At 41.1% G+C, this 27,666-nt stretch overlaps 1 protein-coding gene and 1 long non-coding RNA gene across 2 annotated transcripts in view; one reads left to right on the forward strand and one right to left on the reverse strand.

Moving 5' to 3' along the window:
* Nucleotides 1–26,461, forward strand: crip2 (cysteine-rich protein 2). The gene is made up of 8 exons (XM_014988793.2): nt 1–394; nt 16,453–16,547; nt 20,687–20,744; nt 20,974–21,096; nt 22,944–23,012; nt 23,105–23,199; nt 24,068–24,125; nt 24,297–26,461. Exons 1-8 carry the CDS (start codon nt 352–354, stop codon nt 24,362–24,364), a joined length of 609 nt encoding a protein of 202 aa, XP_014844279.1. The 5' UTR covers nt 1–351; the 3' UTR covers nt 24,365–26,461.
* Nucleotides 26,331–27,666, reverse strand: part of LOC148152787 (uncharacterized) — a 41,564-nt gene continuing 40,228 nt past the window's right edge. Inside the window, exon 2 of the long non-coding RNA XR_015761955.1 lies at nt 26,331–26,460. This is a non-coding gene — a long non-coding RNA (uncharacterized LOC148152787). The remainder of the gene's footprint in view (nt 26,461–27,666) is intronic.

Genomic DNA, 27,666 nt, shown 5'->3' on the forward strand with positions numbered 1-27,666 from the left:
ATGCTTTAGGCTACATCTCAGTACCTGCTTCATACAGAAAGATTATTCAGCCTGGATTATAGAAAGTGAAGGGCGAGAATGCGGCTAAGATATTCACAATTTTTTATTTTTTATTTTTTTTACGAAGGAGGGGGGGTTTGTTGCCAAATAGGAATATTTCCGACAGTCCCTGAAGTATTCAGGGCGGGATTTTTGTTGGAAGTAGGCGGGGATATGCAAATGAGGCATAGATGCTCTGGCTGCTGTGGACGGCGGGACACTTGCTGTTTTGGGAGAACCGGAGCACGAGGAGAGGAGAAATACCGGGTGGACAGACAAAACTAGTAGACCCACATTTCCTACAGCTCCAACATGGCCTCGAAGTGCCCCAAGTGCGACAAGACGGTGTATTTCGGTGAGTAATGCAAGCAGAGTGGACTTTTGTGTGCTTAAATTACATTTGACCAATAATAACGGTGTCGCTAATTTAAATGTAAACATTTTTAAACAGTAAACATTTGAGTCCATGCAGTGTTGTTTTTAGATGTTGTCGATTTAACAATTATGTTTGTGCTACGAAGATATATGATAAGTAACACTGCTTTTTTTTTTTTTTTAATAAAGTTTAGAATGTGAGCACATCTTCCACGCAATGCACCAACATATTTGGTCAAATTTGTCTGCTGTTGGGGCTATGATAAATTATCACTGTACTGGCGGGAAATATTTAAATTTTTCCCAGTTTTCCCCTAAGGATTCCTCACAGACGTCCTCAACATTCCTTTCACTGGGCCAATTTTAGGGGTCATAGTCACTAGAAAAGTAAATGATTCACTTGAACAAACTCTGTGAAACCCAAAAGCTGTAGATTTGGAGGGGTTAATGAACAAAAAGAAAGTAAACAAACACGTTTTTTCATTGATTGATCCCTCTTTATGTCATCAAGTGGTGGTCAGTGTGAAAATTTGTGATGTTTGTGCCGTCTGCTGCAGATCAGATGAAGGATTTATCCCGCTCTGAGTCCGATCTGTGCCATTTTTAATTTGTTGTGTTTGGTAAAGCTCCAAGCTCGGCGGTTGGCTCTGGAGAATAGCTGTCAGAGACCTATTGCCAAGAGAGCCATATGCTAAGAGTGTCCACTCACAGAAGATGGTAGCAACATCACGCGGCGTCAGTGGGATGGAAACCTGGAAATGTACATCTTTTTCATCCTTGTAAACAAAACTGAGAAATCAAAACACCCACATGACGAGAGCTCTGACTCATACTTCCATACAGCGAGGATGATTACTACTTATATGCTCTGTTTTATGAAAAGATGCTTACAGTTTGAGATGTGCCTAGATTATAGGAGCTCAGATTCTCAACATAAACAGTAATTTACATCCTCTGCTCTTCATGTGCATACTCCTCTGTTGATTTTTTTTTTTATAATCCATTGTTTGTGTTGGAAAAAACACAGAAAGCACAGCTCTACGCAATTCACAGTGCTCATCAGTGGGGGTCAAAAGCAATTATGTGAGTGGATGGAAGGACTGTTGCGTAACAGAAGCGGCCCGCAGCACGCAACACAGCTGCTCCTCATCCTCCGGGTCACTGGCATGGAATAACATCCCTACAAATAAGATTTATTTACAGATTTCAAACATATGAGTATTCACTTCTCTCTGTAGCCTTAATTCTCTGCAGCGTGTGAATCACCGCTCCCTGTTGGTGTGTGTTATTTGTCTTTATGTAACGCACTTTGGTCCGGGTCAGTTATTTTTGCGTGAGGTGTGTCTGGGACGAGCAAGTGATGAAGATGATGAAGGGATCATGGAGGAGTGCAGGGAGGCGTTAATGACAATATTAACGTTTCAGTCATTTTAGAGCGAAGCTGTGAAATGCGCAAGGAGGAATGGGAGAGGTCAGGGTGGGAGTAACATTTGGCCTGCAGCAATAACAGCATGCCTAATGACAGTCAGATACTGTAAAAGAAAAAGTTCAGCAGCACTAGCTACACACACTCACACACACACACACACACACACACATACTCCTTACAATTATATTGCTCCTGAAAGAGGTGAGGAATTCTGAGCAGGGGTGAATTAACAAGTCTGCAGGAATGTAGAAGTTACAAAGCAGACATGAGTGGGTGTGATGATCAATCCTTCTGTCCATTGTGTTCCCCTTATGAGGTTGTGGTGCTTCGAAGGTAAAAAGTCCAGGAAGATATAGAAGACTTCTCCCCACGGATGCTCTCCAGCTGAGTTTTAAGTGGCCGGAAAACCTCCAGAGGGAGATGTTTTGATCAGAGGGCCGAGCTATCTCAGAGGACTCCTTTTGCCCTGGAGGACTGCTGACTTTACTTGGAGGTCATTGGCTTATCTCTGACCTCCTTTCCAGTTCTTTTGGACTTGATCCATCTCTTATTAACATCGGAGAAGGTTGGACGGTTCTAAGAAATGTAGAACCTCACTATTTGGCTCAGGTCTTTCATCAACTGAGTCCTTTCTACGTGGAGGGGCAGTGGCTCGACTTTGAGATCTCCCCTTAGAAAATCAAGATATTCGCTCTATCTCTAAAGGTGAGCCCAGCCAACCAATGAAGGAAGCTAATCTCAGTCATTTATATGCAAGGTGTGGTTGTTTTGGTCATGAACTATATGTCATGTTGGGGTTTAGCGAGACCAGTAACTTGAGATCTTTGCTTTCTAGTCCTTTTTCACATGACTTGTTGACGCATCGGAAAATCGAGAGTTTTGCTCTTTCGACCATATTTTTCTACGTTTGAGTCCTTTCAATGTGGAAGAGCAGCAGCTCTTGTCAGAGCTCCCCTGGCTAATGGAGCAAGCTGTCAGTCTTGAGGTCATTATCTGAATCTCAAATTGATCATAACTCCTTTCATTGTGAAGGATCGAGGGCTTTACCTAGACCTTCTCCTGAATGGTTCAGTTCCTGACCATGTCCAATATCCCTATGAAGGAATTTTAGCCCAGCTGTCTTCATCCATTCCACCATCATTCGTGGTTGATGGCAAGGAACTTGAACTCTACCACACAGGCTGACCTCCTAGTCCATCATATACTTTTTATTCAGAACTTTAGGTTTACTCTCACAGCTCCTTAATGTCCAGTTTTGAACCGCTTTCATGCTGAAGGAATGCCTGCACAACCACATCATCTGCAAAAGGCAAATATGATGCACTGAAGTTCCTAAACAAAGACTCTCTTCTCTCCACGACTATGCCTTTAATTTTTTCAAATGTTCTCAAAAGTGTGTCATTGGTTAAGAAAATTGTCCATTTCCTGTCTTGTTTAGCTCTCCTTTTTCTTCATGCGTTGGCTGTTTGGGACATGTTCTAAAAAGTAGCTACTTGCCCACCCTGTAAAAACCCACCTGGCCCTCCATCTGGTTCCCTTAGCATGGGGTTAAGCAACAGTAGATTCATTATTTAACTCCAATTTTTTTTTCTTCATCTTTTCTGAATAGAAATACTTTTTCAAAGGGCAGTGGTGAGCCGCGGCTGGGATGGAAATTCCTCTGGTTTTCCGTTGAAGCTTTATTGGGCACTGACGTTTTAGCTTAATTGCAACTTAAGGGGAAAATGTTACCTCTACTTCTGTAGTTTCTGCCACTTAAAATGCTGATTTGCTTTCAGGGACCCCAAAAGAAAAACGTCAGGAATATATTAAAAAAAAAAAAAAAAAAAAAAAAGGAAATCCCTCATCAGAGTTGGTATTGAAAGAATGCGAATGTCTCAGGGGATTGTATGGGTATGGTTGGTTGAATACCACATGTCCGCATTGTGGCCTCGCATCTGGAAGGGGACAGAAATGCTTGTAATAATACACTGGGGGGACTCTAGGCAGACATGTAGCCAGGCCCACTGGGAATTCAGGCCATGTCATGGAGTCCAAGCCTGAATTCAGCTGATGTGTATCGTTTGCATGACAAACGGGGGCAATGCATCTTTGTGCTGCTAACTGAATAAACGAGGACTTAATGGGAACTAATGGAGCTCCTGGGTGAGCTACTTCTTTTTCTCTTTTATCCACCGACTCCTCTCAGTCTCTTGGTGGCGGCCCAGGACCTGTAATTCCTCCTCCACTTTCCTTTTCGCTCTAACTGCACGGAATGGGGAAAGCAGGGTGAGATGGTTTTGCCTTTCTTTAAGCGGAGACTCCCTGAGTGCTTCATGCATTCTAATGAGAGGCGACATCTCTATTCACACAGGGCTCTTTCTGTCTCTGCGCACGGTTCTCCTTCCAGAGAGCCCGAGTACCTTCATCCCCTCGGTCTAACCAGACCGAGGGGACGAAAGGCCAGCGGTCCGTTTCCCACACACCTCTCCCCTTTTATTCCCACTTTTATCCCACACAATACACCTTATTTATCCCACCCCGCTTTTCTGTCAACGCTAGAGCACCCTGTTTTCCACTTGGCTGCCCAGCGGGGCTGGGTGAATGTGCCTTGTCGGTTATGTAAGATCTTTTCTTGAGGTTTTTTCCTCCTGCTTTTTGTGGAATTGCATAACCTACCAGCTCCTGTGCGGCAGTCAGCGAGGGTCCTCTTTCTCTGCCTTTATGAGGCACAAATATGATCCTCTAATGGAGATGGCATTAAGCTTGGTGCTGACGGCTCATCTTTTACCACTGCTTCGCACACAGGTACAACCGTTGCTGTGGTTTGACTTGTTACGCAACAGCATAGAGGAGCACAGTTGGTTGTTCATCCTAGTGCACACGGTATTCTCCCTGTTCCCTGAATGAAAGATGAGGTTGGCACTAGGGCTGTTGTAAACGAATATTTTAGTAATCGAGTAATCTATCGATTATTCTTACGATTAATCGAGTAATCGGATAAAAAAAAATTATAAAATGAAATATTGGTAAATCTGGCATAATACCGGTGTTACTATCAGATATCAATATCAGTCCAATTGTTCACATTTGAGCATCCCTAACAGTTGCTTTTTTGTAGTTTAGAAAACTAACCTGTAACAATAATAGCTCACTTTCTAAGTTAACCAGAAGAAAAGTTATAGAAAAATCTGAAATTATATTGAATTTAATAACAAAGAGGCAGGCTCATAAATATGCTTATAAAAAATGTCTACAATCCAGCTTTTAGTTTATGTATTCATCTTCAGTGAGTTTAATAGATTAATTAAACTCACCTTGCCACCTAACCTGTCACGCTTTGGGTTTGAAAATACGGGAAATGCCGCCTGGAGTGGGAGGAGAGGGCGAATGAACGAACATGGGGTGGAGGGGAGGAAATAGACCAGCGGACTGACGAACCGTTAGACCGGGGGACGAACACGGGGGGAAGCAATACGGGATATTTACGACACCTTCACTGGTCACACTCAGAAACTCATCTACCAGCCATGTACGATGCGCTCCGCCACCCGTTTCTTCAGACCGGGATATGAAATTTATTGTGCGGTTCGTCGGTAAAGCTACATTTACACGGTAAGCATCAGCTACTCAGCCGCCCGCCCTGCTCAGGCTATCCGCTCACCTCAGCGCTCTTCCCGCTGTTCGCTTTCAACCAGCAGCCCCGGAGGAGAAATGCTGCCGTACTCCAGGCATTCCCCCAGTCATTTTAAGGATGCTTATTGGTTCCCCAAAAACGATAAAAAGTCGGGCATTATCATCAATCAATAAAATCCCCAAGGGCCAATCTTGAAGATTGGACTTTATGCTGCTGAGACTTAGCTTTTGTCAACAACTCAGAGGCGGAAGTGAGAGCTCCGCGCAACGCAAATTAAGTCCCGGCCGGAACAAGGAACACGGTGCGCTAACTAAAAAAACATAAATTAACGAAGCTTCGAGGCAGGTAAATTTTCCTCGAGGAATTTTAGTAATCGAGGTACTCGAATCATTCGAGGAATCGTTTCAGCCCTAGTTGGCACAAATATTAGTATGCCTACTATTACAGAATGGCACTTAAACTGTAACATTTTTCAAGGTTAGAACATACACAGAGAGTGGCACTTCTTTTGTTGCAGTGTTGGCTACTGAAAAGCCCAATCTTGTTTTTAATGCACACACAGGCCTGTCACGATAACAAATTTAGCTGGACGATAAATTGTCCCAGAAATTATCGCGATAACCGATAATATTGTTTTGAGACCATTTTCAACGAACGTCACAGTAATGACAAAATAATGCAAGAACACGTTTCCAAAAAGCAATAAACTTTAAATTGTCATGGACATTTAACACTGGACGTTGGAGACAAATATGTCTCCAACGTCAAATATCAAAGATGAGTAAACAAAGCAACACAGTTGACCTTCAAAAAAGGGGCTAGTTGAAACCAAAACACCAAACTGAAGACTATCTCAGTTTTTTGTAGAAAGAGAAGAAAACAGGAAAACGATGAACTATACCAATGGAAATTATTGAGCTTGTTTTAATTGATCATGCAATTAATTAATTTATTGATCACTGTGACAGGCCTATGCACAGAGCTCCAGTTAAACCAGGGGTTTACCTGGTTAAATAAAGGAAATTAAAACAAAACTTCCAGTAGAGTTTCAAAAACTTCATATGTTTATATTTGTGATGATGGGAAAGAAAAGCTTATTTTGGCATAACTTCCACACAGCCAGCTGGCACGAATCATCCATCCACCGTCTTATCCCGGTGAGGTTTGGTAGGGGAGTCGGTACCCATCTCTAGCAGGACACATCCTGGATACAACACCAGTCCATCATAGAGCACAAAACACTTTCTAGTAAGGTCAAGTTAGAGAGAGCAATTAAACCTAACATGAGCAGTGAGAGTACCTGAAGCCAGGGGGCTGAGGTATCACCATGAGAAACAGCTTACCAAAGTAAAATCTGTTGCACAAATGACTTGGGGAAACAATATCTGCAAACGTCTGTGTTTGTAATCAGCTAGAAGGACTTGGAAGAAGTGAAATCAGATATCAGACTAGCGTTATTATTCAGGTCTCCTGCATGTATTGTGTGCTTTGAGATGCTTGATAAGATTGGGGGTCATGTTTGTGTTTTTTGGGGTTATTGACGACTGTAAAGAGAAATAGCTGGAGTCCGTTTTACAGATATGACAACAAAGCATCCAATCGATCTGATGGAAAGATCAATTTGGGAACACACCACATTCCCAAATTGATGCCTTTTGAGGTCTTCCAGGTTTTAATTTGCGTAAATGGTGCATGCACTTGGTTTGGATGTCATTCAGATGATGAAAATTGTATGCATCTCATACAATATTTGCAGTGTTCTAAGTATGATTTAATTGTACTTAAAGTGGAAACATAAATTTCCATTGAGTTACAACTTCATCTGGTAGACTCTGGAGCTTCTTCTAGGGCTGAAACGATTCCTCGAATGATTCGAGTACCTCGATTACTAAAATTCCTCGAGGAAAATTTACCTGCCTCGAAGCTTCGTTAATTTATGTTTTATTAGTTAGCGCACCGTGTTCCGGCCGGGACTTCATTTGCGTTGCGCGGAGCTCTCACTTCCGCCTCTGAGTTGTTGACAAAAGCTAAGTCTCAGCGGCATAAAGTCCAATCTTCAAGATTGGCCCGTGGGGATTTTATTGATTGATGGTAATGCCCGACTTTTTATCGTTTTTGGGGAACCAATAAGCATCCTTAAAATGACTGGGGGAATGCCTGGAGTACGGCAGCATTTCTCCTCCGGGGCTGCTGGTTGAAAGCGAACGGCGGGAAGAGCGCTGAGGTGAGCGGATAGCCTGAACAGGGCGGGTGGCTGAGTAGCTGATGCTTACCGTGTAAATGTAGCTTTACCGACGAACCGCACAATAAATTTCATATCCCGGTCTGAAGAAACGGGTGGCGGAGCGCATCGTACATGGCTGGTAGATGAGTTTCTGAGTGTGACCAGTGAAGGTGTCGTGTTCGTCCCCCGGTCTAACGGTTCGTCAGTCCGCTGGTCTATTTCCTCCCCTCCACCCCATGTTCGTTCATTCGCCCTCTCCTCCCAGTCCAGGCGGCATTTCCCGTATTTTCAAACCCAAAGCGTGAAAGGTTAGGTGGCAAGGTGAGTTTAATTAATCTATTAAACTCACTGAAGATGAATACATAAACTAAAAGCTGGATTGTAGACATTTTTTATAAGCATATTTGTGAGCCTGCCCCTTTGTTATTAAATTCAATATAATTTCAGATTTTTCTATAACTTTTCTTCTGGTTAACTTAGAAAGTGAGCTGTTATTGTTACAGGTTAGTTTTCTAAACTACAAAAAAGCAACTGTTAGGGATGCTCAAATATGAAAAATTGGACTGATATTGATATCTGATAGTAACACCGGTATTATGCCAGATTTACCAATATTTCATTTTATAATTTTTTTTTATCCGATTACTCGATTAATCGTAAGAATAATCGATAGATTACTCGATTACTAAAATATTTGTTTACAACAGCCCTAGCTTCTTCTCTGCACCATCCTGCCACACAGACATGCAGTCCATGCAAGTCGGACCTCAAGACTCACTTAAAACCGTCTGCCCTTTATAGCGCTCTCATGCGATCTCTTCCCTTTAGGGACTCATTATCAAATTAAAGCAATCTGGTGCACAATGCAAAGTCATAAAAACGACTCCACTTCCTGTTTGAGGAGCACTCGATCTTTCTGAACGGCACGCAGCTTGGACACCGTTTCCCTTTTTTCTTGGAGAACAGATTCGGTGCAGGGAAAGCAGCTTTGGGGGGCGGAGGAAAAAGTCAAAGGGAGATGGACAGTCGAGTGGCTGCTTCGCCCGCGGGTCTGCTGGTCGGCGCAGGCAGGATGCACGTTAACTGCAGTCCATTTACATCAGCCAGCGGGATTCCCAAGGTCGGCCTCGCTTGTACACAAAGGGAGGGGCGACGGGTAGTGAGCCCGTAGAGGAAGCCTCGCCTCGTCTGAGGCAATGGACGACCTCCAGAGCTGGTTTTGCTATGAGGTTGCATCAGCCACAGGGAGTGAGCTGGGTCCAAAACAATGTTTTTTTTAGTAGCTGTGAAGCAAACGAACAACCACCCTGAACAGTCACTGTGAGCCGCTCAGGGAGCTACGAGCGCGTACCGACTATAAATAAATCAATTCTGTTGGTTAATGCTGCCATCAGGGTCAGCTCCATGTTACTTTCACCAGATTTAGCAACATCCCAAAACTGCTGCCACACTACAAAATAAAACTGAGGGGGATTTACAGGATAGATTTCCCAGAATTCCTTTTTAAAATTAGTCTAATATAGTAACATCTTCCTGAATTATATTAAGCTACACTCTCTCTCTATTGTTTTTTTTTTATGTAATTGTTTTAAATTGGTGTTCCTGTTTTTGTTTTACTCTTCACATCTCCATCTACCAGATATTTTAAAATATATTAGAAAACTAAATTATGACTTTGTGCATACTTTTCTTTGAGTTAATGGACGTTTTCTCCTAAGATAAATAACAATAGGAAATTGTGATCATGATATGATCTTAAACAAATGTTAAACACAGGGTAAGGTTATGCCAATGACCTACTCAGATCCCCTCACTGTCCTCTGCAGGGCCCTCTTCCAAGGACTGTTTTCCAACCTTGAGTTTATCTGTATGTTTTGTTTCAAAGGCTGCATTTTCCCTCTGGCCATTCGAGATACAATATTCATTTGAAAGTTCTTATGAAGTTAAGATAAACTTCCTTTGCTCTGTCAGTGTTGGTCAAGCCCTCTCCTCCCCCAACCACAGGAAACCCATTAAGAAGGAGCAGAATCTGTTGTTAAACCCTGTTGATCTGCAATAAGTGTGGCCAAAGCTACTTTTTTATAGGATTCCTACACAATGCTTCCTTTCCTCTTCATGTCCATCCTTCCTTTCTTCCTTCTTCATGTATTTTTTTGCCTTTCTGCTCTCTTTTCTTTTTCCTTTTTCACTTTGTGTCTTTCCATCTTTCATTAGGAAATGAATCATTCATCATGTCCTACTTCTTTTCTTCCTTATGATGATGTTTATCCATTTCTCTCTTTGCTTCTGTATATCTTTCTTTTCTTATACTTTCCTTTATTTCTGGTATCCACCATTTTCCTTTTTGCTTCTCTGTTTTGCTCTCCTTTCCTTGTGTCCTTCTTTCTTTGTGCTTTTCCTTCTATTTAGTCCTTGCTTACTTCTGTTCTTCCTCCCTTTCTTGTATCCTTCCTTGGGTTCCTTTTGGTTTTTATAGGCTCTGTGCCTGTTCACTTTAGCATTTTTTTTTTCAGTTTTATATATTTTAAAATGTGTATAAAGAATGGAGAACACTGGGAATTTGAGTCTAGAAAATTATCCTACTGTAAAATAAGAAGAAACCCTGTATTTAAGACTTGGTCTGTGTGTCCATAGTTCTTATGTTTTTTGGTAATTTTGAGCCTTGTCCTCTTAGTAATTAATCTAAGAATGTTCACCCTTGAATGCACTGTACAACTTTATATCGAGTTTGCATCTCGAATGTTTTGTAATGAGCAGACAATAAAAACATGTGCTAAATTCACAGCATATTTATCTATTGAGAACTTTCCTTTGGTGCATGAATGCCTATTGTCTGTATGTGGAGGAAAAGGTCAGAAGTGCTTGAGGGTGTTTTTCCTCCAGAGAGCGGAACAAGGACGCAGACAGGAAAACACAGGGTGCTCAGTTTTTCCCTTTGGTTAGTTGTTGTTTCTCCCGGGACACAAACCGAGTGGCCTCCAGTCTGTTCCTCAGGTGCGTGGAGCCACGGTTATCACACTGAAATCACAAACACCCGTGTGGACACAGCTGTTTCTAGTTGGATGAAGAAGAAGATGAAGGGACGGCTGTGTGGTTGGGTTTATTGCAGAAAAGGGTCCAAGTCAACTCAGGCTGCAACAGAACGGCACAAAACGAAGCATTAGGCGAATCATTAAGTTTGTCACACCAGAACCATCATGGCTGACTGTAGCTTGTTATCACTACCTGATGAATCCAAACGATGACCAGATTTTTCTCTTACAGAAACCAGCTCCTGATCAGAAAGCCCTGTTGTCCTCTTTCTTGTCAAGCAAATTACATTTCCGCCTGTTACACCCTGATCGAATTATTGAGTGATAAGTAAATACACATATTAGATTTCCAAACCCAGACCTACCGACGGTGCTTCCTGTAGTTTTTTTTTTTTTTTTTTAATGCTGTGAATTCGGCTGTGTAAATTTTGCTCGGCGCTCTGTTCTCGTCGATCACTCGTGAGAAAAACGGGGACAATCTCTCCCCCCAGCTCAAAAAACAAGTCCTCCTGTAGCTACGGCACAGCTGCTCTGTCACTGCTGACAATCGTGGAAAGGTAATTAAGTCATTGAGAGAAATGCGGCTTAATGTTTCCCCTCAGAAGGCTGCTCGTTAGTGCTCCGTTTCCTAATGCTCCGTCCAATTATGCTGTGTTTGTGAACCATTTGTTGAGGGTCTGTTCCCAAGCGGAAAACCCGACTCTGAGAGCAGTCTAGACTAAAAGTGCATCTCACAACCGAAGCGAATGGGGAGAATTAAATTAGAGCCTCCAGGAGGCTTTTTGTGGCGTCAACGGCATGGATGCTCGGACAATCTCAAACCCAATCACGAGTAATTCATGCTCGCTAATGCTAAATCTATTTGATGCTGAATGGACCTTTCTATTCCCCTTAGTTAAAATCATTTGACTACAGTTTACCAGAAATAACCTTTTATGAAATTATATTATGCAGGGCGTAAAGCGACATGCAGACGCTTTGTTTTGTTTTGTTGTGAAGAACGTTGCCTTGTTTATTTGCAGTTCATTACAGATCACGCTGGTCGTGTTATTTTTTTTTTTATATATATACAGTTGAAGTTTTTTTTCTACTTTTGGGGTTAGGTTTAATGTTTTTAATATATATATTTTTTGCTCTGTTTTTGGGTATGCATGCTTAATGGATCCATCAACCTCCACGTGTTTTATTAGGATTTTATGTGATAGACCCCCGCAAAGTCGTGGCTAATCATAGTTTTCAAAAATATTAAAAAGAAAAAGAAAAAACATGTGGCTCTCATTTCCATTCTCCAGATCTGGACTTTGACTAACAGGTTTGCTCCCACTATCACTCCCTGTTTCCCCATAACTCTGAGCAGCTTCCCTGACTCTCCTGGAAAAGAAACATCCCACAGCATCATCCCGCCGCCATCGTGTATCACCATGTGAAGGGTCTGCTTTGAATGTCACTATAACTTTATCCCTCGTCTGTTGCTGCCAAAAAATGACCAAATCTTAACAAGTATTTTTGTCCAGTTTCAAGTGCAAATATCTCACGAATAAATTTTCAGCAAGATATAGGAAGGTTTCTTTAGTCGATAAAGCTTACTAGTTCCACAGGCAGATTATTTTGCATATTGCAAGACATTTGTCCTATAATTGAAATAAAATGCCAGTGTAACTTGTACTTTTTAATTTGATCAATATCTTTTTTTTTATTATCAATTTTAGGTTTGTATTATTTCTAGTGCACTAAGAGTTTTGCACTAAGAAACTAGACCAGAAATACTTGGTAAGATCTTGAGTTTTTGCAGTGAATACCACGTTTTAGATTTTAATTTGTATAAATAAACTAATATCAATCTCCTTTCTATTTCAAGTTGTACACTATTTTTGTTTTGGTCGCACATAAAATCCTTCTAAAAAGAGTTTGTGTCTGTAACACGACATGATGAGGAGAAGCTGACGGGGGGTGAGTACGTTTGCGCGATGCTGTAATAGTTGCGTTGGTAAGTGAGAGTCGGAAGCAGATTGTCTCTGTGATTAAAACCACACTGACAAGACTCAGAGACTCCTGCACATGAAGAAATTAAGTCAAAGAGCTTTCAGAGGTTCAGGTATCAGTCGACCTCTGTCCTGCTCGACGTCGCTGCAGGGACCGCGCTCTGTTCGTCAGGATTTAAAGTCGGCGCTGACATTCTCGTTTTTGAAGGCACCGGCTCTCAATTACATAAACACAAACACTGCAAATCCAAAGAGCCTCTAAACGCCTCAGCAGCAATCATCTCTCACATGAAACCCTTTCCACAAATGAAGGCCTTTACATGGTTGCACCCCAAATTATGGACTATTTAAATATCTGTAGTTAGTGTCCTGTATTTAATCTGTCCAGCTGCAAAATCAGCGCAGAACATCCAATAGGAGAGATGCTTGTCGTTTGCAAGGATGACCACAAAGAGATGCCCAGTTCACTGACAATTATCCATTTCCCCGTGGCTCTGTCAGCGTAGGTCAGGTAAAATGTATGAGAACGTTTCAGTTGGGATTTCTTTTTCCTATGTTTACATCAACATTCCCAGGAATCCCCTCCTTTTTTTTGTGGGCTTTGGATAGAGAGCAGGCAGGATCTGGCACGTCCTCTTCAATGTTGACATTGCCAACGTGAGTTTCTGTCAAGTTGCTCCCCCTTGTTTGTTTTAAACCGGTGGGGGCTTTTACCCACATGTAGGCGGGAGGATGCACTGCAGCTTTTTCATTTGCATCATTTGTTCCCCCGTGTCCACTATTTTAGGATACCGTGATTGTTTATTGTTACGCAACACATTTTGTTTCTTGGTGCATTAGTCTGGACTGAATAAAGGATGACGACGGCAGATAGTGACTCAGTTTATCTAGGCCAGCCCCCCTCCCCCACCCTCCCTTTTCTTGCACTTAATACACCAGATGAGTTCACCCTTCTTGTTAGATTAACGTCTTTTTCAAAGTGGGAGCTGTTAAACAGTGGACATCTGCAGAGAACAAGCAGCAGTCCCCCTGAAGTGTGTTTCCATTCATCCTCTGACTTTTAAAACTCTGTCCGTTTTTGTGAATGAGTCATTGACAGATAGATTTCCCCGAGGACATGCAGGCAGTTTTCCAGTATTCCGTTTCTGCGCCATTCTGTCAACATTTGAAAGGTCATACGGTGACCTCAGACACAAGAGGAAATGATGCAAATCTGCTTAGAAGAGAATCTGAACACATCCTGTTTTTACTTTTTTGAGCTGAAGTTGTAGCGAAAAGGCAACTACTTACTGGGTTGCACAGACATGGGATGTCAATTTTCTTATGAATGACAATTTGACAAAAATATTAAAATAAAAAAAATGAAAATTCACGCAGTTCTCAGATAAACAGGAATTTCCTTTAAGATTCTGGTCAGCATTGTTGCTGAGGATGTGTTAAAATATGGTGGCAGTGAATGGAAGCAGCTAAAATTCTCACTTCTTCGCACATAATCAGTCCGTTTCTTTACTCGTGCACCTCACTGATGTAGTCGTCAAAATGTTATTCTTACTACAGAGAATTCTTACCTAAGAAACTTTATGCTCACAAACAACACCTGCAGTCACCTCTTGTTATTGCATGAACTGTGTTTTGGTTTTTCTCTCAGTCGTGTGTGTTTGTTTTTTCCCTTGAACCCCCAGTTGCAGCTGTTTCATGATCCTGGGGTGAACAGCGATTCAAAAGCACGCCTGATGCTCACGGCTGTTTCCTGTTCTCGCTCCGTCTTTTTTTTTTTTTTTTAGGTTGTGAATACCTGATGGAAAGGTATTTTTTTTTATTGTCAAGAATCCAATCTGTTTTCTGTTAAAGGTGACCTTAAGAACCTAACTATGGTGGTGCGTTTCCATTTACTAGAGTTGTGGCGCCGAGGACTATATTTGTCGAAAGGCAGATTCTTTTCTTTAGCTTGAAGTATATTTTCTCTCTGGTTTAAGAAATAAAAAGTATTCACTCTGCAATTTATTGTGTAAACTGCAGCGTGAATTGCTGGACTTAAGAAGTTGTCCAGCGCTTGGTGTTTTTCCAAGACCCCCACTTCCACGCACAGTGTGAGTTTTTCCCCTGGTCTTGTTGTGATCCATTTGACGTAATTGACAGAGTCAGCAGAGTGCGACTGGAGAAAGAACAGAGTAATCTCATCTCTCGAATCAATCCTGAGGGAATTTTTTCCACTAGATAATTTAATGTGATTCCTTTGTAATTTTTATCAAATCAAATTTAACTTGATTACCCAAAGAGGGAAGTTGATTTAATCAGGTTTACAAAGAAGTCATTGAGAGTCAGTCAAAGGAGACACAGTCTAGCTGTAAACCTGCAGATTTTCTACAATCAAGAAGTGTTACATGTGGCTATTTGGGGGTTTTATGTATTTTTAATAGAACTTTGATTTTTTTTTTTTTAAATAAATGTTTTAGTGAAGTCATGTGGCAATTGATCTAATGCCCAGATACAAATTTCATAAGTTTATTCTTTAACGGAATAACTTTTTTTATTTTAGAAAATGACAGCTTTCAACACTAACATGTATTTTTTGTGTTAGAAATGCACCAGGCAATATTCAGAGTTTAATATTTTTCCGCTCACTTTGATTGAGAACTCAAAATTACAATCGTTTTCCAAGCAGCGAACACACCCTTCTTAAATAATACCAGATTGCAATAACCACAAAACTCTGCAGTGTGGAAGTTATTACTGAGGGAGGAAGACTCAAAGTTAACTATTTTGGGTATCAGTGAAATGTTTCAAACTTAGTGCAGAGCGAGATCTAAAATCAAACACAAATCTGATTTGTGCATCTATGCTATTTATATCTTTTCTTTTCATCATCCAAAAAAAAAAATAATACATTCCCACTAAGGCTCTTCTGTCTTTTCATCTTTCACTTGCAGACAGTATTTTTTTTAAACCTTTCCATAAATATATACTATAACATGAAGCTATGTTGCAGTGTGGAGGAACAAGAGGAATGCCTTAATGTCTGCATATGAGCTGGCTGCGTGCGCACATGTTTGTGTGCTTTATGAGCTGGGGCATGTAGGAAACGGGCCGAAGTATCCGGCTATTTTTGCTGTTCCTTGATAAGAGAAGGTGTTTCCTCCGCTGCCAGGACGACTCCTCGGGGCCCATTGTTTGGAGGCAGTGGTGATTTGTTGTTTTGAAGTGTACGTTTTGCGTCCCTCGCCTGTCTGGACGGACGACGGCAGGAGAAGTGGACTGAAATGGGGTTGGGGCGCCGAGGGGTGATGTGCATCAGGGTGGGGGAAGGGAGTGTGTGTGTGTTTTCTTTTTATAGTTGTTTTTTTTTTAATGGATTATTCAAAGAATCTGGGTTAGACATGGATCCCCCCCGCTGTTTCTAACGCCGCTGTCAGTTAGCCCGGCTATGACATCATCGCCGTATCCCGGTGTTGTGCACAGGCATCCCCACTGTTCCCGCCTCCAAGAAAACAATCCCTCTGTTGGCGTGATGACAGCATCCCCATCGAGGCCAGAGACAACACAGCACAAACCAATCATTATTGTAGATAGTGAAGCAATGGGGGACGTCATTCCTCCCTGCAGTGGCTGATTGAAGGGCGCTCTGTGATACAAACATGCACAATTGATAGAGGGGCCAAAGGGGGGATTATTCACAGTAATCTGCACAAATGTTGCGTGATGTGAATGTTTGCATTGATCCCACTTCCCTTCTGTCTTTTGTCTTTGATTTGCAGCTGAGAAGGTGTCATCGCTGGGGAAGGACTGGCACAAACTGTGCCTCAAATGTGACCGCTGCAACAAGCTTCTGAATGCAGGAGGCCACGCAGAGGTCAGTGGGTTCAAACTGTGAAATATCTCTCTCTCTCTCTCTCTCTCTCTCTATCTATCTCTCTCTCTCTCTCTATCTATCTCTCTCTCTCTCTCTCTATCTATCTATCTATCTATCTATCTATCTATCTATCTATCTATCTATCTATCTATATATATATATATATATATATATATATATATATATATATATATATATATACATATACATATATATACATATACATATATATATATATATATATATATACATATATATATATACATATACATATATATATATATATATATACATATATATATATATATATATATATATATATATATATATATATATATATATATATATATATATATATATATATACATATACATATATATACATATACATATATATATATATATATATATATATATATACATATATATATATACATATATATATATATATATATATATCCATGAAAAGATAAAATATTAGTTTTTTTCTGAAATTAGTTTCAATTGCCGTGTAGACATTGTGTTGGAGAAAGGAGATGTTTTTGCTTTATGAGCTCATTGTTTCAACCATTATTCATTAATAATTTTTTAATTTTTTTTTTTTATTTAACCTTGTCATTGAGATTACAAATCTTTTTTGCAAGAGAATCCTAGTCTGACTTCTTGAAGTCAAGTCAGCCTTTTTTCCTTTTTTTATTTTTTTATATTATAATACTTTTATAAAGTTGACCAAAGTGCTGCACAAAGTAGAACAACAACACACAGTTAACTTTACCAAGATATAAACTACGATAACTCATGGCAATATGATCAGATAAAAGAATGAGACGAGACGACTCGGCACAGTAGGCACAGGTCTGCAACCTTTAGGACTTTAGTATTCTTGCAGTCCATTCATTGCTACTGCAACGTCTAAGAGCCAGAATCGATTGTTGCCTGGTGATTATCAGACTTGCAGACAGAATCTCTGAATTTTGGCCTTTTGGGCCGGAGGTGTCGTGTAACACCAGAGTCCGTAGTCTCTTTTAAAAGGTCCTGTGACGTATCGGAGTGTTATTTTTCCTTCTCTGGGTCATGATATGTCGCAGTCCTTGTGCATCTGTCACCGGATATATTTGTGTCTGCTTTCCGTTTTCCGGGCCTGTTTTGTATGTCTCGATATGTCGGGTCTTCATGGGATGTTTTTCTCCCTCCAGCCCTGCAGGATGAGCCGTTTTCAGATCCCGCCTCTCTGTCCTGCAGAGTCAGACTGCAGTATCACATCTCAGTCAGGTTCCCCTGACGCTGCACTGCTCACTCTCCGCTTCTGCCTTTTCAGGATTCTCTCATCTCATCATTTTTGATTTACCCGTTCATGACCCGGGCAACCATGCTTTCTTTTTTTCTTCTTATTTTTAAACACTCTTCTTGATCTCCCGCTCTTTTTTTTTTTTTTTTTTCCCTTTTGGTCAAAGAGGATGTGATCTCAACCTCTTTGGACACAAAAGCAATTTCCCCCCACAGACCCCAAAGGATGCTTGTCTGCCATTTAATCTCTGCCTGATTGCAGTACTGTAGTCGCACACAGTCTCTCTCCGAGGCCCTCGCTCGCTCTTCCCGCCATCCTCCGCTCCGTGGAGGGCATCCAAGTCCCTCCCCACGCCACGACTCTTACTTTAACAGGAAGACGAATCTCTGCCCGATCGTCGTCATGGAAACTCGAGGCCCGGTGACGTTCCTTCTGGAAAGAAATGTTTAAAAGGGATTGTCCGGGAGTGCTGTTTGTTATCCTCTCAGGCCCGGTATGTGGAAGGTTGCGAACCCCAGAAGAACGAGGACTGCTGCTTTAAAAGGAGTCGTAGGGACAGGATGCGGCCCAGAGCGGCCTGACGTCTGTGGGCTAAACGAGGGCAGCGGTTTCCCCCCAGGCACGACCTCCAACATGCGACGTGACAAGTCTCCGTTGTTGACCCTGAAAGAGCCTGGCTTTATTTGTTCCAGCACAGTCGGAGGTGTTTTTTTTTTTTTTTTTTTTAAACGCAACACTGCTGGAACGTCAGAACCATCTGGACTCAGTTAACATCCATAAATCCTAATGGTCACGAATTAGCGCATGTGCTGGGTTAAAATGTTTGACTTAATCTTTAACAGCTTCAAATCCGGTCAAAGTGAGTCACTCGTCCGTTCAGATATGTTCACTTTCTCGCAAATGGAATAAAAGCTACCGGTTGTTTTCAGCTTTAGGGTCAGCTGCATCACTTGGGGGGGGGGTGGGGGGGGTCAGCAGTCATCGCATGAGCCTAATGGGCCATGATGATGCTCTGAAGCCGCCTGTACGGGTCATGAAAACGTCAGAATGATCAGGGACAGTCGTGCTAAATCAGTGCTCGATTTCTGTGTAAAACCCTCGAAAGCACCTGATATTCAAACTGCACAGTTTGATATTAAAGTGTAATCTGACGTTTGATTAAAAGCCTTAATTTAATTTAGAAAGCGTCACTTACAGTTGAAACCACATTTTTAAAGATAATAAATATCTCATTGTCTGAACAAATTCATTTCTCTTGTTTTAGGTCAGTTAAGATTGGCTGCACTGAACTAATTTACTAATAAGGCACCTAAATAACCGACTATATGCCACAGCAGGCATCTAATAAGTGAAACAAAACGTTTCACCCTAATGTGGAAAAAAAATGGTTTTTGGTAGCTTCACGCTACGGACGTTCCTTCATTTATCAGGGACATTATTGTTCCGTTAGATAAAATCCTGATGAAATACTTTGTAATGTGAGAAACTGGAAAAGTTCAATGTGTCAGAAATGTTTTCAGAAGGCTCGGCTAATGTAAACTCTTTCATCACACTGCTCTTATTTTCAGCCATCTAAAATGATTAAACTCAGACAATACAGGAAGGAAATTCGGCCCTGTTCGCTTACATGACCTGCAGCGACGGGTCGTTCCTGAGCTGCTGCTGATTCCAGGGTTCATCAGGAAATCCTAGAAGAAACATGAACTTTAACTTCATAAATAGGGGTCTTATTAAGTGATAACTCACCCTGAAACGGATGGCAGGGAGTTTGTCTGCAGAAAATAAAAAAGTAAAGCGGCTAAACCTTCAGAGATGATTTAGCAGCTGAAAGGTGAGCAGTGGTTTAGAAACCAGAGCACAGAGTTGGAGCAAACCTTAAGTGTGTGTGACAGTGTGGGAGGTTTAACTGCTGGGAAGAGAGTCGGCTTTTCTTTGTGTGGCGAATCCATTTTTGAGTTCACTTTGCGTCCCGTCCGTCCGTACGGTCGGATCCCGCGGAAGACGTCGGAGTCCGACTCCGTACCGTCGGGAGTCTCGTAAAAGCCGAACGCGAGGCCCAGAGGGAGAGTGTGGCGGCTTTAACAACAGCCAATCCTGTCACGGCTGATGCATTATTAAAGTCAGAGAGCGATCTTTTCTTTCTTCTTCGCTGTCCTTCGAGGAAGAAAAAAAAATAAATAAAGAGCTCAGGTGGCCATGGCGAAGTGAGCAGTGGCTGGTTTTCCACTCAACACCCTGCAGGTCTCGCCACCTGCTCGCTGATTTTTCTCATCTATGGGCATCGGAGACTGCACACACACCGGTGGCCCCTCGCCCCCGATCCCCTTCACCCATCACATGTTTCTGCGGTGGCTGACACATTCCCAGTGTGCATCGGATTCAAGACCTTTTATGTCACAACTTAGATTTTTTTATTTCCCTTTTCCTCCCCCTTTTTTCTTGGGAATGGAAACACGATGTCTGTCACACATGTGCAGACACAAAGCTCCCATTGAAGTGTGTGTGTGTGTGTGCGTGTGTGTGTGCGTGTGTGTGTGTGTGTGTGTGTGCGTGTGTGTGTGTGTTTGTATTCATCAACAGAGACCGGTTTCCTGGATACAGTAGCGCTCGTTATTTTAGGTTATAGCACCCTGTGACAACGACTTCATCATTAGGTGGCAGAAGGATAAAAAAAAAAGCTCCATTTTTGGACATGTTCCCCCATCTGCAACATTTATAACACCGGGAAAGTGTGTGAACGTTATGACTTCACACACACATCATGTCCAGCTTCCCTTCTGTTTTATGTACTCTAGAAGGGAATCAGTGTGGGGGTTTTCTCCCGCTAACGATGATATGTTCTCTCTCTGCAGCACGATGGAAGGCCCTACTGCCACAAACCATGCTATGCTGCCCTCTTTGGGCCAAAAGGTGAACTGCACTCCCGTCTCACACCGTTGCATTATTAAAAACCCATTTGATTTATTTATGCAGTTTTTCTGCTGGTGAGATGATTGTAACTCTCTATATTTAGCTCCTTACCTGTTATACGAAAATATAATCTGGAACATTTTAATGCAGATAATTCATCAAATGAATATTATATCCACTACATCTGTGTAATTCTAAATCCTTTTTTCGTCTTCCTACTCTACCCGAGGTGTTAACATTGGAGGAGCAGGTTCTTATGTGTACGATTCTCCAGCCAACAACAACACCGGTGGGGATTCGGCCTCTAAAGTCGAAGAGAAGCGTGTGTACGCGCCAAAGGCACCATCAAAAGGTATTTCAGACGCAGCGTTCATAGAAAAAATTCTGCGGTCGGTTTAAAATCTACGTGAGAAAATGATCTGACGTTCTCTCTTTGTTTGGGAGTTCGATATAAAGGCTGCAACTACCGAGTATTCGAGTAATTCCCTCATTTTTGTTGGGTTTTTTTTACGACGATTAATCTGATTTTTAAAAATCGGCGCAGTCTGTAGATTTTTGATTTAACAATTTAATCTGTTTTTATGCAATATTGGAAATACGTTAAAAGATGCAAATAAACAAAGAAGTCAGTTTCTTTTTTTTTTTTAATAAGAAAATTAACATTTTATTGCCCAAAATGGAATAACACCAGGCAATATTCATCATTCGTAGCAAAGATGCATCTGCAGCTAAAAGAAGGTCAGTAGGTCTTGATAGGTCAATAGGTCTTGACCTTATGTATTGTATTAACATTAATACAGTGTAGTGCTGATTTGTGGATTGTTTATTGGATCTACTGATTAGTTGGAAAAGGTGCTTAATAGACTTTTTTTAATATACATAAATATAATTTGAACCAGGTGGAGCTAAAACTGCCTTTTGAGGAGTTCTAGGTAGAACATGTTTACAAAAGTTAGTTTTTTTATCTTAAAAACAAAATGTAAGTTTTTTTTCTTGGACAGCTTTGGTTTAATTACGGCTCTGAGTATACTGTTCTCTCAAATGTCTTTTTTTTTTTTGTCTCTAGTCATCGATTAATCACTTACTCATTTAGTTGACAATCATTTCGATAAGCAATTCGTCTGATTAATTGCTCCAGCCCTGCTTGATATTATGTGACAAACAAGCAATAAGTACTACATAGCTGTGAAGTGAAAGTCAACGATAGTTTTCAAAAAAATTTTTAAATGCCGAAATCTGAAAAGTGTGGCATGCGTTGGTATTCGGCCCCATCGGCTGCTTCCCTCGTCAACGCCGCAGCCCGCCAGATTCACGCAGTTTCAGGAAGGCGTTTCTGTCTCAGACTTTGGACGGAACAAAGTTCTGATAGATGTTCAAAGCTTGAGATGTGGCTTTGTGACCTAACCCCGCTTCAAACGTCTCCGTAGCTTCCTCCTGTCTGCTGTGTTCCTAGTCTGCCTGGCGCTGTTTGTTCTCCAATCCTCTCTAACAAAGAACAGCTGGATTTACACAGAGATTAAATAACACACAGGGGGATTTTATGTAATTAGATGCCCTCCAAGGCACCTAATTGGAAATTTAGATGTTTAATTGGGCACCTAATTAGTCAATTAGATGCAGCGCGTAACTGGCTGCACAGAACTTAGAGGATATCAGGATAAAAGGGGGGTAAATACAAATGCATTACATGTTTTGTTGTTCTTAGATGTGAACATTTTTGAAATCATTTCTAATTGTTCTTCCATTTTCTTGCAATTAAGATCTAATTTGTGTTTAGCTGTCGAATAAAATGTAGCTTGAGGAAATGTGGAAAGGTTCTGAGTGTGAATGCTTCATGTTGTGGATCTGTCGGTCAGCTGAGCCTCATGTTTGTGTGGGGAAACATGGAAGCTGCTGTTCAGTCAGAGCACGTCTCCTGTCGTCTCACGCTGTTCCAAAGCACGCCTTACGATTGAGTCTGATAGGAAACAATGAGTTAAGTGTCTGAACTTGGCAATATTTGGGTGTTTTATATAAACTTCCCTTGAAATCCATAAAACGTAACATTTCTTTCCTGTCCTTTCATTATTGCCCCAGTGGAGTTCACACCCAGCAGGACCAGACTAATACTCATTCATCAGTTTTCATTCTTTTTTTTTCTCCCCACATTTGTTCTTTAGAGACTTACCTCTAGGTGTCTTTTTTTTTCATTTCCTGCAGCTGGCAGCATCACCACTTTCTCCGGCGAGGCCAACCTTTGTCCCCGATGCAACAAGAAGGTGTACTTTGGTGAGTCGTTAAAACGCCTCCTTACAGGGAAAAGGCGCGGACGTGCAAAGCGTCTGACGTATGAAATGTGTGTCTGCTTTCCGTCCCTTTAGCTGAGAAGGTGACGTCCCTGGGGAAGGACTGGCACCGGCCCTGTCTGCGCTGCGAGAGGTGCAGCAAGACTCTGGCTCCTGGCAGCCACGCAGAGGTGACGGCACGCATTAGGTTTTGGTTTTTTACTGTGCAGCCTAATACAGGCCTGTTAAAAGCATTCGTGAAACATTCGTAGACTTTGAGCAGATTTAGATGTAAAAATGCTCACTTTCGTTCAACTGAGAAGTTTGTTTCTCATTGAAAGTCAGACTGAAGATAATGAACAATTTTCTACATAAGAAAAATGTAATCCTGTATTGACAGTTATTTACACCCTCCTCAATAATAAACTGAAAAATCTTTATTCATTTCATCATGTCAGCTGATGCTTTTTGCACGTCTCCTCTAGTCCGTCTTGCCATCACCCTTCCTATACAGATTCTCCATCATACTGGTGTTATGTATTGTAGTCAGAGGAAAAATGTTGGTGGGAAAAAAAAATTACACTGGACAGTGGTTTTTAAAAGGTTAAGCAATACTTACCAAAAACCAACAACATAAGTGACCACAATCAAGTTGGGTAATAGGAAATATTGACAGTACAGATCCCCACCGTTTCTACCTCCAAGCTAACATTATGAGCTGTTCTGAGGAGGAGGAGTTAATTGAAAAGGTCACTTCATATTTCCAACAGCAAACTTCTTTGAGTCTTTTATTACGTCTACGTACGACTGTTTAATCCAGAAGCTCTCTAATAAAATAAATATAATCTAAAAAGGCCAAGATTTGATTCCCCAGAAGATTTTTTTACTGCCGTTTTGTAGAGGTTAACATCAGCTGTAGTCTGATTTTTATCCGTGCATATGTAACGTTACGCTGTAGCTGTGAGAGTTTTGTTATTTTTTTTTTTTATTATTATTTTGTTCCATTTCAGAGTAACTTTGTCAAACTAATTGTCGCTGTCTCCTCCCCTGCCCCTCCAGCATGACGGCCAGCCCTACTGCCACAAACCCTGCTACGCCGTCCTCTTTGGACCCAAAGGTAACCGCTAGGGGGCGCTGTCGACCCACGAATCTCCGACTGACACTTGAAAAGAGAATGTCACACAAGTGTTTCCACTGTGACTGTGCAGCGACCCCTCCTGCTGATGTTTCGCCTTGTTTTCCCCCCTCCTGACTCTTCTCCCGCTGTTCTCCTTTTTGGTCTCTCCAGGCGTCAACACTGGCGGCGTGGGCAGCTACATCTATGACAAGGAGCCCAGTGCAGTGACCCAGCCTTGAACCTTTTGTCCCCCCCCACACCCACCTCGGCCTCACCCTCCTCTTCTCTACATTACATTGACCAACACCCACAGTATTATGTGCTGATTTTTTTTTTGCCCCTCCTCCTCCTCCTTCCTACTCGTTTGTTCATACCTGAGGCGGCTGTCGGTCGGCTGCGACTCCCTTTCCCGGCTCTTCTCCCAGGATCAGATAAAGCAGCACGGAGGAAAATTAGCGAACTCGAATGCAGAAAGGAGCACAGACACGTCAAAGTATCCCATAAAATTCACATAAAAAAAAAAAATCTGATGAAGGATATTTTGTCTAGTTTCTAGTGGAAGTGTCTTAGTACATTTGAAATAAGACAACGCTAATTTACAAGTAGCTTTTCAGCAGGATATATAAGCTTGTTTTAAGTAAATAATTTCATAATATTGATTTTTTTAAAGTACTAGTTCCACTTGCAAATTTTTTCATTTATAACATGGAAAAACATCTTTTTATAGTGAAAAGATCTGCTATTGGATTTTTTATTTATTTTTAATCAATATTAGGGAATTATTTCCTTAAAACAAGCTCCTGTATCTTGCTGAAAAGTTACTAATAGGTTAGTTGTGTCTTATTTAAAGAGTGCTAAGATATTTGCACTAGAAACTAAAAGTTTATGTTGGTTGCAGTGTGCTTTTTAAAAAAATTTTCCTTCACAAGAGCTAAAGCTGTTGCCGCATTTACACTGTAAATGCGATTTCACAGGAGGAGACTACTCAGATCCCCCCCCGTCTCACATTTCTCACCCCGCAAAACTTAATCGAATCTGTCCTTCGGGTTATTTAAGGATATATGTGAGGAAATAAAAATCCGGCCGCAAGGGATTCTCAGGTGCTGCTTTACTGCCGCCTGACGACAGACGGAGAAATTCAACCTCGGAGGCCGTTTTGCACTCACAGATGGTCTCGAGGAACAGAGCGCCGTGCCAATAATTCTCTATTTTACAAACGCCATATTCGTAGTTTGGCTGCGTGACAAACGTTCCTGCTACGAGAGGGAGAAATCTGAGAACGTTGTGAAAAGGTGGGGGGGAAAGCATTAGGGAGGTGACCCTTACATATGCTATAAAGCATCAGTTTGATTTGAATTTCAGATAATAATGCAAAAAACAAAAAATGAAGTTCAGTTTATTGTTGTGAATAATAGAAGAAGAGCTGTGGTTTTGAACATGTCTTACAAATTGAAAAATATGTGGCATATATTGGTGTTTCACCTCCCTCAAAACAATGTTGTTCTTTTTAGTTATGTTTCATAAGTAACCTATAAAGGTGGTTAGTTGACTTGGATTTTTTTTAGTTGTATTGAAGTTAAAGGGCCTCACTTACAAATGCACCAAATTCTTCTGGTTATTTGTAAGATAAAAGTTTCTAAACCATGAAACATTTTCTTTTTGCTGTACCTTGGGGTTATATAGCATAAGCTAGCAGTTTGATTCTTTCACAAGGCGCTGCAAACTTTTAAGCTTAACATGGTGAACATTTTTTAGCCTCTCCGCCCCCCCTCTACTACATGCAAACGTTTGGGGGGAGGGGGGTATTTTTCTAAAAGTTATTATGTGGGTGAAGTTTGGAGAAGGTCGGGCTGCGGGTATATATTGCTTTAACTGAAGTCCTTTAAATTTCAGCCATCGTACTACTAGCTTCCGTACGGAAGAGCACATCATGAAGATGATTAAACAAAGCAATGCCTGCTGTACAAAATCTTTTATGATCAAGATTTTTTTATTCTTTTGGGGGAAAAAAAGTTACCCTGCTGTTGTTTTCCAGGATATGATGCGCTATTTTAATTTTTTTTTTTTTTTTTTTTGCCTTTAGCCAACATGTTAGCTTAGCGTGTAGACGTACAGACAAGTCATTCTGTAAGAATGTGCATTTTAGCATTAATGTATGATCGTCACTGTTTGTTGTGCACCGTAGACACTCACTGGGCAACGGCCTTTGTGTTTTTATTTTTATTTTATTGTATTTTATTTCAGAAGCTCCGTTTCTGTTATGAAAGACATTTGACTAATTCTGATTTTTTTTTTTTTTCTTTTCATAAACTGCAATAAACGAACACTAAACTTGCTGCAGGTCTCTTCTTTCTTTGTTTTTTTTTTGTCAACATTAAAAGTGAAACAGCAGGTCTGGACTGTGGCCTCTTTTCACGTGACATCCAAAAGACAAAGCACGACTGCATTCTTCTCATTTAGCCCAGAATGCAGACTTCTGCCTGGACCCATGTGAGATGGTCCTATTGTCTGTCGCTCGTTAAAGCAGAACCATCCTGCAGTGAAGAATAGATAACGCGTGCCTTCCTTCACGACAAAACGTCATCTGTCAGCGCCTCGTTTCCTAAAGGAAGCGCAAAGTATTAGAAACGGCTAGACGTCATCGTTGTCGCTTCATTTCCATACGTGGTGGTTGACCAAAACAAGAATGACTTTGCTCCACAGTTTCACTTTTACATCCCTTGTGTTGTGTTGCGGGTCAAAAATGACCCACTAGCGTGTTCAGCTGTAGGGAAAAAAATACCTTAAACGATCTTTTTCCAACGTGAAATTTGATGACTTTTCCTAAATTGACCCCATCGTTAGAAAAAGAGACACTTTGATTTTGTTTTTGGGCTGCACACCACTGGGGTACAAGGATCGTTTTATGGGCCATTTCTGACCCATGAATTATAAAACCATTTAAACAGCAGAAAAAACTTCAAAGATCACACAGAAACTGTCTCTACACCTACACACCCGCATCAAATAAACTGGATTGATGTATGAATTGAACTTGTACCCTTTCAGTGTAATTCAGAAGTAATTACTTCACATTTATATAATTACAATAATAAACCTGTACTGTGTAAAAGAAAACTTATGACGGTTGGTTTGTCATAAAAAGAAAAGAATGTGATCATCTTTTTATGTTGTAACAAAAAAAATACATGATAAAAATGAATTAAATTGAGTTTAATTGATAAATAACCTTGTTATTTATCATGCAAAATAGATTTTGGATTTCAAATTCAAGTAAGGTGCTTTATTTTGGGGCTTTTTGTTAGGGCGGGTCATTTTTGACCCGTACGACAAGGGAGTTAAAAAAGTTTCTCCTTCATACAGGTGCGTTGACGTTCCTGCTTTGCCGTGGGGCGGGGGGAAGATGCATTTAGCGGAATGGTTGCAGTTTGCATCATGATGTGATTTATGAGCACGAAAATCAAAAATAAAGTTGTTTTTTCCCTCCCCTCCGTATTCAGTCGTTTCCAATCGGACGTCTTCATTGCTTTGGGCTGGGCCG

The sequence above is a fragment of the Poecilia mexicana genome, unplaced genomic scaffold (assembly GCF_051168715.1).
Source record: "Poecilia mexicana isolate PSO_F unplaced genomic scaffold, ASM5116871v1 scaffold_22, whole genome shotgun sequence".
Classification (NCBI taxonomy): domain Eukaryota; kingdom Metazoa; phylum Chordata; class Actinopteri; order Cyprinodontiformes; family Poeciliidae; genus Poecilia; species Poecilia mexicana.

Excerpts from the sequence above, each read along its gene's own strand:
- crip2 (XM_014988793.2), top strand. The coding sequence starts at position 352 with ATGGCCTCGAAGTGCCCCAAGTGCGACAAGACGGTGTATTTCG. Across the intron at positions 21,097-22,943 it reads GCCAAAGGCACCATCAAAAG|CTGGCAGCATCACCACTTTC; the intron begins GTATTTCAGACG and ends CATTTCCTGCAG. Across the intron at positions 23,200-24,067 it reads CTCCTGGCAGCCACGCAGAG|CATGACGGCCAGCCCTACTG; the intron begins GTGACGGCACGC and ends CTGCCCCTCCAG.